Below are 14,660 nucleotides of genomic sequence, written 5' to 3' on the forward strand. Positions count from 1 at the left end.
TCATCATTCACTGAGATGCAAATGTATAACTGGGAGAAATCAACGATCAAAGTGATTATAATGTTTTTCTTTGTCAGCATCACCCATCTCAAAAGCACAATCTCCATCCAGCCCCCTCTACTCCCTGTATGTTTCTCTTTCTGTTCTTCCGTGGCGTGACTCAGCCTGTTCCCAGAGGAATAATCCTGAACAGGGAGCAGCTCTGCTCGCCCTAAGTGAAGCACGTGGGCTGTACACGCTCAAACACACAAAACAGGGCAGGTTTTAGTGGGGCTTACGCTGTCCGAGTGAAAGACCAACAGATCAGTGGCTGAGAGTTGGATAAGCCAGCCAGTCTTGCTCTTTTTCTCCCAACAACACCATCAGCCCCGAGCAGCAAACACTATTTTATATTCCTCTGAAGATACTGAAAAGATATGGAAAACCTGAATAAACAATTCTCCCTTCATCAAAACATCTTCAAGGTCCATATTGAGCTTAATCTTTAGGGAAAGTAAACATTGGGAAATCACAAAATCAAGGCTACGTGTGATTTTAAACCATCTTCTGTTACTACATTGATAATCAGCCCAGATTAGCAAGTGATTGATTAATCAAATCATTATACATTCGCTTCATTACATCACATTGCATTTAGCTGACGCTTTTATCCAAAGCGACTTACAATAAGTGCCTTCGACCAACAAGATACAAACTGAAGAAAACAAAATCATATAAGTAAGTACATCAGGTTTCATAGAGCTAAAACATTTCAATGCTACTCAACTAGCTTCAGATAAGCCAGTCCTTATTATTTTAGTATATAAGTGCTTTGTTAGCAATTCTTTGTTAGTAATTCTATCGCTCGAAGTGGAGTCGAAAGAGATGAGTTTTCAGTCTCCCCCGGAAGATGTGCAAGATGTGCTTCATAGTCAAAACTTGAGCAGCACGACCCAATGTTTGGAAAAGAGGCGGCAAAAAGATCTAATCTAGGTTTGATGGTAAATGATATAGTAACTGTAGATGATATAGTAACTGTAGATGAGAAATGTTGATAAATATAGTATAATAGGGTGTAAAACTAAATGATATAAATCCAGTAGATGCTTCCATGCAATAAAAGCAGCAATGCTCAGGTAACAGTTACCAATCACATTTATTCTGCAGGGTTTTCCAATAATTCCCTAATAATCACTGCAGTGCAGTGTGACATTTTCGTTGAGTTCTACTAGCTGAACTTTCAGTGCTCTGCCTCACACAAACATGTTTATATGAATACACCATGTGCAGCCCTCTAGTGCAATGAGTGAACAGAAGGATTCATCGCTCTGTTGGCCTTGCTCCCTCAGCAATAAAGTGTCCTGTGAGCCAGATTTACCGTGTTTTCCCTCCCACTCCCAGTGGTATAAATCCTAATGTTGCTCTATAGGTGTGCCTCAGCTGGCAAACTGCAGGAAGGAGGACACAATGAGAGCTGGCCTGTTGCAGCTCTGCACCTAAGGTCTGTATGTCATTCTGACTGACTTGACCGAATTCACGCACCATTAAAAAGGGCCGACCATGTATCATTCAGCCACAGCAGTCACTGGAGGCAGCGGTGCTCAGCGCGCGCAAAGCTGACAAGCTTGGGCACTAGTATTGTCAAAGATTTGTTGGAAAGACACATTTCTATGATCAAGTATCTCCTTAGGGCAGTGGTTCTCAAACTTTTTCTGTCAGGTCTCCCCTTTGGAGAAAAGAAAAAGTCGGGCCCCCCCAACACAAATAGTCAGGCTCAGTGGCGGCGCCAGAGATTTCTTTTGGGGCTGCTGTGCGGTAGCTTGACATTTCATAGAGGGTGCTCAAACATTTAGGGTTTCCCATTAATGTACCTGTCGCTACAGTGGAATTTTCTACTGCAACAATCCCCACGCACACACACAGTGTACCCGTGACTGTTACAATGAAGGCTCGATAATCAGCTCACGGCATATAGGTGTAAGCAGGGGATTTATTTTTAAGTATTGAAGTTAAATGCATCAATCTGGTGCACTTTGAGAGCAAAATGAAGAGATCTATGGATACATCTCTCAACACCCATTTGAAACAGAACTGTTAACAGATTTACTTTTTCTTTATGGATATTTTACAAATCAGCCTTTTAAACTTTATTCTTGTGTTACTGTCATATACTATTTCATACCTGTTTTTCATTTATTCTCTTATTTTTTTATAACTATAATGATCATATAAACGTGTGCCTCAGAAATAATTGTTTACATTAATGGTGACCAAAACGTTTGAGACCCACTGAGATAACACCGAGAGTTCTTTAGTTCACCGAGTCTCTCAGTCTGACAGGAGAGGACTCTCCTCCACCTTGTTGTTGAAAAAACTCCTTATATCCGTTAGCGTAGCTCGCTAGCACCAGAAGCTAACAACAACGATCTCCGGTACCGGTGCGCTCTCACTCTCTCTCGCGCGCACACAAAATGGCTCGTTCCACACACACACAGAGCCGAGCTTTAATGAAACACAGAGACCCAGACGTAATAGTACTGCATCATATTATTTTTGAATCAATAATTTTTCTACAAATTATGATTTTATTTTTTTTAATCTTTTTTTTATATATATATATATATATATATATATATATATATATATATATATATATAAAACCATTTTTCCTCCTGGTCTCTCGCGCCCCCCCTGGCATGCCTCTGCGCCCCCCACTTTGAGAACCACTGCCTTAGGGGAATACAAATCCATCTTGTTACTCCACCCGTGCACTGTCTGCAACCCCTGGTGAGCCAAAAGGATTTTCCGGATGGTATTACAGTACCCAGTACAGCTCCAACTGGTGTTGACATGAGGCTTTAGATCAGGGAGGAGTCTATGTTGCCTAATTCTTACATCATGTCTCTGCTATATAAACTAGAAAAGGGACAAAACAAAAGATAACAAATCAATAAATAAGCATAAGGTTCACACATGGTATGTATTGCATGTTCACACACTTATCTGCAGCCGCATAGAGGTGAGAATAATCTGTATTATGTGTCTGTGTAAATATAGCTCAGTGTGGAGATTAGTGTGAGCTGGTCAGGCATCCCGCGAGGGAGACAGCTGAGCACCTCGCTGTGACGCAGCGATCTGGGATATTAGACGTCATATGGAGACAGGCAGGATCAGAGTGAGAAGCCACAGGACAATGAAGGGTCAAAGGGATCACAGAAGAACAAGGTGAATGCTTGCACAAATGCAAACCTATGCAGACATATTGGTGACAATGCTCTCAAAGACCCAATCAAAGGACCTTAGAATGTTAGATACCACAATTTGACATTTAGAAAGTGGGTTACTACGTTTACAATCCCTTTCATTCTGCCCTTTGGGTAGGGCACGGCCATTGACAACTTCTCCTTGGGAAGTTGGCACCGTCTTTGCTCCTGCAGTGTCTTGCTGTAGTCATTGCGGCCCGGCCTCTTGCTGAGACTGGGAGCAGAGCTGACCCATTGGAGTCAGCAAAAGGGAGAGGACACAGTGAGAGACAGTGCAGTGTCACAGTGGTGCAGTCGTCCATGGCAATGCTTTGTTTTTAGGGTTAGGGCTTCTTTTGAAAACACACTTATGAAGGAGTAGGCTGTGTTTTCTTTTTTCACATCTTAACATGCACAAACCTAAATGACACTACACAAATTGCAAGATTAAACTGAAATCCTTTATTGGACTTTCTTTAACTAAAGCCAAGGTTACTCTGCTAAACAAGTCATAGTTAAACGAGTTAAACCTATTAAAATAGTTTATTCATTTAGGTTAAGTCTTTAATGTCTAATTTGGGAAATATGGACTGCAGCACAGCAATGAGAGAGACACCAAGACACAATTATCTATCTATATCTGGATGAAAAAAACAACATCTAGAAAAGGGACAAATTATCGCAGTTCTAAAAATACCCATTTTAAAAATAAATTCCTATGCTTTTCTTTTGAATGTGAAGCTGCTGCTGAAACTTCTTGACTAATGAAGAATAATTGGAAAGTCAAGACCCCCTGACCGACAATAAAATCTGATACAGAACTACCAAGCGAAAAGGAGCCTCTCCCTTCTCCCTCTGCCCTCTCCTGTAATTCTGGGTCTGACATGATATTAAATCAGAGGCAAAACTCAATTAAAGAGAAGAGCTGCACTGATACAAAAGCAAGGAAGCCAGAATGGGGGAAGTAGGGTCAGAGAGATTTGCAGCATGCAGAAAGGGCAACGGGACGGGACCTTCAGGAGGTAGAGTCTGAAATGTTTACGAGTAGAGCAAGCATGTGCTAAAACTAGGGCTGTGAAACTAATCATATTTTAATCGCGATTACGATTATGGCTTTCGACGATTATGAAAACAGCATAATTGACAAAATACGATTATTTTGCTGGGTACGCTTTCGCCCCTCCCTAAAAGCCCACTCGGCCACGTGGGAGTGACATGTGTTGTGAGTGTTCAGCGCGAGCGAAGATGTCAGAACAAAAGCAGCAACTCGTTAAAAAGAAGGGTAAAACTATTTCCACTATTTGCAAGTACTTTGCCATTACATTTCACATCGCTAAAGATATGTGCCCAGTTAGCACTGTTAGCAACCAGGGCTTTAAGTAACTTGTCAACACGTTGGACAAGCGTTACGTGATGCCGTCTCGGTATTATTTCAGCAGGTCTGCGCAGCCTGCACTATATGACAAATGCCGTGGGGAAGTTGAGAGAGATGTGGCTTCAGCTGACTACTTTGCCACCACAACAGACCTATGGTCTAGCCGAGGGGTGCCCAACTAGTCGATCGCGAGATGTGTCTAAAAATGGAACAACAATATTCTGTTTTATCGTTAATGTCCTGTAACATAATCTTCCTGTGCCAGAATAATGCACTTGAACGCATCAAAGTTTTGTGATTGGCCGGCGTCACGCCATGTGTCGGGGCATGGCTGAGGGTCTTCAGTACTGGTGGCACTAGACACATTGCGGCTCGCCTCGAAAGTAGACGAGAGTAGCCGATCGCAGCCGGGGGAGGTCTCAAAAAGCTCGCCTGAAGTCGGACAGCCCGGAGACGGCTTCTTCATCTTCTTCTTCTTCTCTCGGTTTTTTGGCGGATTGCAAACAACTTTAAGGTGCATACCGCCACCTCCGGAGTCGGCTTGACTCGGTTTGCATTTATAAAGAATGCACAAATGTGTTTAATCGTTAATGTCAGATATGTACTAAGTAAATACATTTGTTCCTGCTCAAGATTAGATTCAACTGTATTGTTATTGCACATATTACAGGTACTGAGACAACGAAATGCAGTTTAGCTTCGAGATACCAGCGAGCCGTTTCCCATCAAGCATTTCGCTTCCGCAGCTCGTGGAGAGCAACTGCGCCAACTCGCCTCGCCTCGCCTCGCTCTCAAGGCTGCGGGCGTCTTTGTCCCGCGAGATTTCAAAGTCTCATGTGGGCGAGCCTCCAGAGCAAGTCGGACAAAATGACTAACCATCATGCAACGCACTAGCAAGACGTTGATCGCAACTGCGCAGGTCTGCGCAGGTCTTGCTTGTCTCAAACAAGCCTAATTGGCGCAGTTGCTCTCCACGAGCTGCGGAAGCGAAATGCTTGATGGGAAACGGCTCGCTGGTATCTCGAGCTGAGCGTTCATTGGTGGTTTTTACCACGTGCTGATGATGAAACTCTCCAATTGGCTGGCAAAAGTTTGTTGTTGTTTTGTGTCAGTTTTACGTCGCCACATCCATTCCCATTTTTCATCATTGTTCCACAATGTTTATCATCATGAAATTAATATCTATATATTTTATACTATACTGCTTACCGTTTTCATACTTTATATATTTTAGCATATTCATACACACTGTTCATACTGCTCACAGGCTGATATCTAGTGTATTCATACCCCACTGTTTATTCATCATTCAATTAATTCTATATGTTATTCTGTATATTGTGTACATTACTTTCCACTTCACTGCTTGTTGCACCTGGTTAGAAGCTAAACTGCATTTCGTTGTCTCAGTACCTGTAATATGTGCAATAACAATAAAGTTTCTCTTTAAGTTAAACCAAATCATTAAAATAAAATCTATTGTAATGATTTGGTTTAACCTTATTTATTGAATACATCATTTAAAATGGCAAGATTAAATCAAATTACATCCATGTTGTACACATCATAAAGCTTAAAGTGGCAGCTAAAGAATTAACACAGCAGCAGGTCTGTTCAATTCATGCTCATGAAGCTTCATGTGTGCGGATCTGAAGGGACTGATCATTTGTAGCCTGTCCACCTATCAGTTTTGCAAACATTAAGAGGGAGGAGCATTTCTAATTATGGAACCCAGTCACTGGTGTGGTTCATCATCATGACTGAATTAACAAACCTATATAAAGCAATGGAGATCACCTTTGTCTACAGTGGGTAAAATGGAATTTCCGCCATTGCAAACCCAGCCAGTCAAGCCGACTCCGAGTCCGAGCTGTCCGACTTAAGACGAGCTGTTTGACACCTCCCCCGGCTGCGATCGGCTACTCTCGTCTACTTTCGAGGCGAGCCGCAATGTGTCTCAAACAAGCCTACTGTCTCCTGCCTGCGCTCATCTCTGAAACCAGACCATGTAAACAGGCTGGTGTTTCTTGCAAACAATCTTTAAGAGATGACATGAGCAGCCCTACCAGCATTTGCCATGGTGGCCTAAACATTTTTATTTGGTCTTGAATTGTAGTTCAACATTTATTTCCTGTTACTTCTGGAGAATCTGGACCATGACGGTTGGCCAGCCTTCAACGTTTAACTGAGTGGAATAATGAATATGTTTTACCAAAATGTTGGCTATATGTTAAGGAGTTTTCAGTAGGTTGTGACATTGCACTGCATCATATTTGATTTAATTTATTTTGGTCTAATTTATTTTTATTTATCATATTAATATATGTTTAGTATGGTTTTGTAATTGCGCTCTAACATATTTGTTGATCTTGTTTATTGGTAAAATATTATTTGTTTTAAAGTTCAATAAATGGTCAATGAATAATCGTCAAAATAATCGTGATATCAATTATTGACCCAAATAATCGTGATTATGATTTTTGCCATAATCGCACAGCCCTAGCTAAAAGTATAATCAATGTCTGATAATAGCTTCTTCATTGGGTATCACTGGGTGTGATGCAAAGCCGAGGAAGAAAGCTGCAAGACTGTGTGCGGTGGGTGATGGCAAGGTGGACACACTGACTTGCAGTTAAGTGCTTAAACATCTTATCACTTATCATATGATATATGCAGATCCTTTAGCCATTTCCCCCCCAACAGTACTGTTCTTTGAACATCGAGTACAGGGCTGATATTGTTAAGACTGATTTTACATCATATTCAATGTCAAAAAGATGAATTAGATAAATACATGCTGTTTACTGGATGTGCCTGTACACTGTTCACATGGTCACTTACAATAATGCCGCAAGGTTGTATGGATACTAAATTGGCTCTTTATTCCAAATCTATAAAAGGCTGCAATATATTTTTCCAGACTGCCCCCAAGTTGTAATGCAACAGGACATGTGCGTAAGAATCATAACATGGTTATAAATCTGCAGCATCACAAGACCATAACTGGTTTACAGTTTGCTATGATGTATTTATAAGGTTTTCCTTGGATGTATATTGGACTGTAATGTAGCGATGCATTTGAGCTGAATCAAACTGACGAGTACAGAATTGTGTCGGAGCGTGTTAGGCAAATACTGAAACTCTCTGAAATATAAACAGCAAACATAAAGTAGCACACGAAAATACATGTACAAGAAAGGCAATCTGGTACTTATATTTTCTATTTGTTGTTTTCATAGATGTTTGCTGCTTAGGCTGAAATGAGGAGCTTTAATACTGCAAATAGCAACACTAAAACAAAGTGAACCCGAGTGAGCAGATAAGTTCGTCTTTTCTGACTACAAAGATCACTTATTGCAAAAACAACTTGCACTGCACAAACCACACTGTCTCTATTGAAACATTTCTGGCAGAGAGACAAGTACACCTGGATTTGAGGAAGCAGAGGAGCCAGAGTGTTGTGCAACATGCCCTCTTCAAGAATGGATTAGCGGCACACTAATGCCATTTCCACTAAGCACTTTTGGTGAGATCATTTTAATGCAGTGAATGGGTCGTCTGCTCTTCAATCACAGCAGGTCAAGAGGTCAGGAAAGAGAAGTGCTTTAAGGAAGATGTGTAAAGGCAGAGAAGAACATGATAAGAGGATGGAGAGCTGTGGTGGAACTAATTCGAAAATGAAACCGGTGGAGATGGAAGCAGAGGTGAATGACACTGAGGAAAACTCTGAGGCCGCAGTAACCCCATTAGAAGTGATGACTTTCTTACAACTATCCTGCTACAAAACGTTCGGCCTTATTGCAGGAAAAATGATGCTGCATTGTCCCTGTCTAGCAATGTATTATTATGGTCCCCATTATGTCTAAACAGACAAGTTAGTTGCTCTGCACCACATAAGTCATCCGGCATCATCTTCACCATTTAAAAAGAACAGTACAGCTCCCAAATCAGTGCGGAATTTTGCACATGCGATCTACAGTACGAGAGATATCAACTCATTTATTTATGACCATTTTAATGCATGAAAATGTCACACTGCACAACAGATCAAATAAGTCCCAGTGTGAGTTGAACCTACATGGTGAAGTGGTAAACATGAGTACGTGCCCTTGGGTCTCTCTTCTCTTTTGGATTAGGTCCTTAGACACTTGCTCTAACGAAGAGCCTGGATCAGGCCTCAAAGGACTTCTGCCTCGGGGGAATAACCCACCCATCGGACTCATGGAAATGGTAGCGAGGTGTGTATGAATGCATGTTTTTAACTTCAGTAGTCAAACAAATCTTTCCATACATAACTTTAAAGCAGTTTCAGTCGCAACAAATCAAACAGAATGACATTGTGCTGAGGACTTTAAAAGGATGCATATTTTTAGCAACGAAAGTCACAACATCTTCCCTTGAGATTCTCCCTTAATGTTCTACTTTCTCTCTCAGCGTACATGCTTGAGAAATGTAAATTGCACTTACTTTCTAACTTGGAGCACCTACTGTTTAATGCAGCAAAGGAACTTAAACTTTAACAAAGATGCACCTGAACGCCAATGATGTTGCAGCAATGGGAAGGATTTTAAGTAAATAAGACACATGCCACCAGACTAGACCAGCCTGAATCTACAATGGACAGTATTGTGGATATTTTCACTGGAAATAAAAGTACTTAAAGCATGTATGATTGTACCGTAGACAAACGGCACAGCTAGCAGTTGACAGGATTCTGACGGACGATTCTCCCAAACTCTGAGTTGCGCCCAACATCTCCTTGTCAACATGCTGACAGTCATTGTCAAGCCTGTCTCTGATGTTCATCTCTCGTGGTGAATGATTGGACTCCCAGTGAGCATCTGCTCAGTCTGTTCAGCATCTGAGTGCAATACTAACTTATAAAACGCGCTGGATTGTCAAAAGGCGTTGATCTATTCTGATGCATGTCCCAGAGGGATTACAGTGCAGCTTCAGAAGTATAGACACATAGAAAGATGCAAAACGTGTTCCATGTTTTGTTCTAAATGTAATGCAACTGATGTGCCTGCTACTTGAGGTTAGTATCGGTTTATAAAAATAGCATCAGGTCATTTAAGGCCAAATGTTCTTTTAATAACCTTTTTATACTTTGTCTGGTTGGTTTATTTTAAGTTTTATACTTTGGTAGCAGCCATAATGTTGAAAAAAACTCTCTTCCAGAAAAAAAAAAAAAACAGAGGGAACATATTAGTTGATAATTGATCAACAGAACACTAATCAACTCGTTTGATAACTCAAATTAACAATAATAATAATAATAATAATAAAACATTGGATTTTTATAGCGCTTTTCCTAATGCTCAAAGACGCTTTACATAAATGGCTTCAGTTAAATTTCCAAGCCACAAATATTAACTGGTTATTCCAACGTACATTTCCTCTGTTTTACATCATTGTCCTCTGAATGTTGGTGGGTTTTGGATGGCTGGTCAAAAAACGATAGCTATTAGAAGACCTTACATTTGGCTCCAAGATATAGGGATGAAGATTTCAAAAGTCTTAACAATTATTTTTTACTAAGCGGTGGAAAATGTTACTGACTGTGGCATCACTAAAAATAATGTGTGTACGTTTATTATAGAATAACACAATATGCTGAATTGAAAGCGTAAAGAGTGCCTGAGCATTTCTGCTAAGCAACCAAGCTCAATGAAAAACAAAAAACATTGGATACAAAGTAGCTTTCTCATGACACCCATTGTGAAAAGATGGCCGTGGGAGACAACAAAAAGAGCATTGGCACCACACACACCTTCATCCCTTTGAAGCCGTTACCTTGTAATTATCTCTCTCAACCTAGCTGAAGGGGTATTAAATACAGAGGAGGACAAACCTACATCAGAGAGTTACAACAGGCCTTCTCATTATCTGAAGAAGATCATTAGAGCCTCCAGAATAGGAAAAACAGCAGGAAAACAGCTGAGATTGACCACAACACAAGCTGTGTTTTATCTTGAGGATAAAGGGTGACCGAAGTGCAAATCAAACCTTTTCCCCAGGGAGAGGCAGTACACCTTACAGTATTACAGTCCTCTCCCTGTCTGTCCTCGTCTTAACACTGGAGCAGATGAGTTAGTATTTGAAAGGTATTGGATCAATCAGAGGGCATGTTTCAATCGGCCAATAACAAAACACCTACAAGACCAATCAAATAACTCTCTACAAGGGGCCACTTTAAATGAATGTATACATACTGGTTTGATCAATCTAAAGCCTGCATCTTAACCTTAATCGGGTGATTCCAATAAGTATTATGTGGGTCTTGGGAAAGGCCATTTCCTCAGCAAGAGAACCAATCAGAGCCTCTGATGTGTGGCAAACAATGGTGAAACTATGTCAGAGTCGAACACTCCCCTAATAGATGTCTTACTTGTCAAAATCTTCCCTGCTCTTTACCACACTGCCTGTTTTGGGTCATGTCCAAAAGACACGTCCGTTCAGAAGCTCGCTTGCATTAGAATGATCACAGGTCTGATACGTCAACAGGAATAATGGACCAACTTAAGGATGCTGGCGTGAGTATCGATCTTGGCAGGACCAAAATCCTAAAGGATGAGTTCATGTTGCATTGTTGTCGGTGCAGTCATTCATAACATGTTTTTAGTCAATTTACGTGACACTCGTCGTCACCAACGACGACAAGTGTTCAAAGACAGAGCTGACGTTTAAAGGACAGGGATGTCATGTGACGTGTCTGAAGAGTGGGCCACTTTAACATACAGGGAAAGGTTATTCAAATGTATGACATAGCGCTTTAATCTAAAAACTGATTTTTAATACCTAGACAGGACTAACAAAATATAAATGTATTCATTTCTAGGGGTTAACGTCCTTGTTGTTGGACTGTTAATTGGACACAGCAATCTGTCCTCTCCTCATCAGAACTGGAATAGAAAATAATGTGGGTGAGTGAACCGATCTGTCATAACTCCACAACATTCATTAGGCAGTGTGATTTCCACCACTGTCAGAAACTCCAAATTATGCATAGGGTGGACAAGTGGTGGATTTCGCAATTCCTAAAGCATTTATTGATTGCTTTGCATCAAATCTAGAGTGGAGGTAGAAAGGGCATTACTTCTTTCAGTACGGGTGCGAGGATGAGGTTAAAGGGAGGTGTTGGAATGTGCTTTTCTCTCCCAGTTGCATCTGTGTTTAAAGCTACTGAAAAAGCATCTTGATGGATGCAAAAAACACAAAACATTCTGATATTTGCTTTTCTAGGACTTGGTTGAATGAATAAGAGGGAAATTATAAAAAGGTCTTAATTAAAGAAAAGAAAAAATGCACAAGCAGCTCCAATTTGTCCTTGTTTTCAGTATTATTGCAGTATAGCTGCATTTAAACAGCAATATCCATAATTCTGTCAGCAACGCGTCATCTATAACTTTAATACACAAAACATATTGTGTCATCATTCATTTGAATCAGCCCCAATAGGTGGATAAAGTGAAATACACATAACAACAAAGTGGGTCAATTTAAATGATGTAGGTGTCATGTCCTTCACACTGCATGCACCAAAATAACAAAAGGAAAATGTCAGTACTTGGACCACATTCAAGTGGGCAGAGTTAAATGACATTTCTGCTGCGCTTCAGTCACTCTCTGTGGGGATTCATCCACTCTCCCTTCAGCTGCCTTATGGAATGCTGACACAGCACCTTGCTCCATCTGACCAACTGCTCCACCCACTAAACGAGAATACGCAACCTGTGTGCAGTCTCCATTTGTGCCAGCACTGCTATATAATGACAGGAATATTCAAATACATGTCGGGCAAAAGAACTCTACATCAACTGATCTTTCCAATGACAATAAATGGCCTGAGTGCACTAGTGGTAGGAAACGTTGGAAGGGTATTACCATGATGAGAGATAAGAGTAATGCCAGAGGGTTGAGCATGGTAATATTGTGACTAAAAGCAGCGGGTAGATCAAGTGATGCCAAATAAAGAGCCACTGAGAGCAGGAAGGTCTTACTTCCAATCTAACAATACACAATTTCCCAGATTACTCCATCGTTGTAAACTGTTAAATCATCTGTTGTGATAAAACTTGAAACTCTCAGCATGCTATGGCACAGACAGGGTGAGTCACTCTTCAACTAAAGTGCACCATCTTTGTGCTAGATTATACTGTACACTTGTTGCCAAACATGCCCTCAATAAGCACAAAAGAACAGTAACTTTAAGGACATTCTTCTGCACCTGACTCTGCAGCTGGGAAAAGGGAACAGTGACCAAAAATGCATAAATAGGGAGATGCTGAAGTTGTCTTTAAAGTGTAGAGGACACTTTTAATTAGAAGAAGGGCAGATGTGTTAAGTTACTTATTACTCAAGTGCGCCATCATGGTATACAAGATATTTTTTAAGGGTATTTTTTTAGTATGTGCTATAATATAGTTTATTAGATCTGTGTATATTTTCCTGTAAATACAATAAGATCATCACACTCAAGAGCATCATTGAGATGAAATAACTTGATGGTGAGGTATATTTTGAAATAATTATTGTCAGAGGGCCACTTTGTAACTCTACAATCCTTGAAACAATATGTGTTGTTTTTATACCTTTTCAATGCAAATATCTGTAAGTTTAATTTAGTAGGAATAACCTAATATGCATTTACGGTGTCTTACCTCGCTGTTGTGTCCTCTGAGGTTGAAGTTGACTCTCTGCGGGGTGGGCCGGTCCCGTCTGCAGTGGCTGGACGTAAACGTGACCCCGACCACTCCTCGACCGTTCCCGGTAGCGAGCCAGCCCTCCTCGTAGTAACGCTTCCTGCACACCGGCTTCTCCTTCTCGCTCTTCGGCACCCGGCCCTTCCAGGACAGGCACAGGATGTTGGAGTCGCTGCAGAGGACCGGGCCATGCTCTACGGCTGCGAACATGCCAGCAGCTGTATTCTACCCCTTGGATATTTGAAAAAAGAATACCCAGAGGGAGGTTTTCGGGTGGGGTCGGTACCGTTATGAGCGCCTCTCCTCCCCTGAGGTTACTGGTTCAGTGTTGGATGTGAGACAGCGACAACGGTGCATAATACGTGCGCTTTCTCTCGGCTATCTCGGTGATTTGCAATACTGATTAAGAGGTGACCAGTAAACACTTCCCTAAAAGTATAAATGAGGTCACAAAACTGTGGACTTTAGCGATGCTGGGTTAAAGATATCATGGGCTGCAAAAGGCACTCATTCAAGTCATTGTGATGTGTTAGATCAGTGAGCTACCTTGTTGATGATGTTTCAATGACAAGGCATAAGATGACAGTACCGGAAACTTATTTGAAATTCCACTGAATGTCAGCTAATCAAAAACAAACATCCAAAAAATATCGTTGTCTTGTAAACTCATCAGCAGGAGATGCACCCATTCCCCTCAACACGTCCCAGCGCTTCTCCCAGTTGATGTTATTAACGTTTCTGTCCAATTCAGTGTGTCATTTCAGGGCTCTGTGTCCTCCTCATACGACCCCGGCCGTGTGCGAGAGGAGGAGCGGGGACTCCATCAGCTGTCAGCCCGCAGGAGAGCCACTTCTCCCGGGAACGTCATCACGTCAGCCAATCTGCCTTTTCAACCCGCCTCGGGGATCCCATGGAGGACTGCTGGAAACTAAAAAAAAGGATGTCATTATCATACAGACAATGTCGCTACCAAATAAACAAGTGTTATATTTTGTATTGCTGTTTTTTATTTAAATAAAGCGTACAAATCGACGGTGCAACAGTGTAATCGCTGGAAGCACTCACCTGACTCCCACAGCCGTAATTTAAATATTAATGCGCTAGGCTAAAATTACCTCTAATTTACCGTTACTTATCAATTTAGTTGACTATTCACCGTAGCGGAAGAATATTTAACTGATTGGTGAATAATTTAGGATAATCGTGTATAATTTTAGCTTTAGCTGTTATACTCGACGAGTTACACTGATGTACCAAAGCCACAATTAAACACGAAAACAATGTCATAAAAGAGGGGGAGAAAACTAAATTAGACAGTGATTTTAATAGCAATCTAACAAGATCCGACAGAGGAATGGG

General features: G+C 41.1%; 1 protein-coding gene across 3 annotated transcripts in view; it reads right to left on the bottom strand.

The window, feature by feature from the left end:
* tulp4a (TUB like protein 4a) overlaps positions 1-14,660 on the bottom strand; it is a 31,618-nt gene that overhangs the window by 16,026 nt on the left and 932 nt on the right. For all 3 annotated transcript variants that reach the window (XM_034076006.1, XM_034076004.1, XM_034076005.1), the window contains exon 2: positions 13,260-14,229. In XM_034076006.1, coding sequence (XP_033931897.1) covers positions 13,260-13,511 — 252 coding nt within the window. In that variant the 5' untranslated portion in view covers positions 13,512-14,229. The remainder of the gene's footprint in view (positions 1-13,259; positions 14,230-14,660) is intronic.

This window comes from Pseudochaenichthys georgianus, chromosome 24 (assembly GCF_902827115.2).
Source record: "Pseudochaenichthys georgianus chromosome 24, fPseGeo1.2, whole genome shotgun sequence".
NCBI classification, from domain to species: Eukaryota; Metazoa; Chordata; class Actinopteri; order Perciformes; family Channichthyidae; genus Pseudochaenichthys; species Pseudochaenichthys georgianus.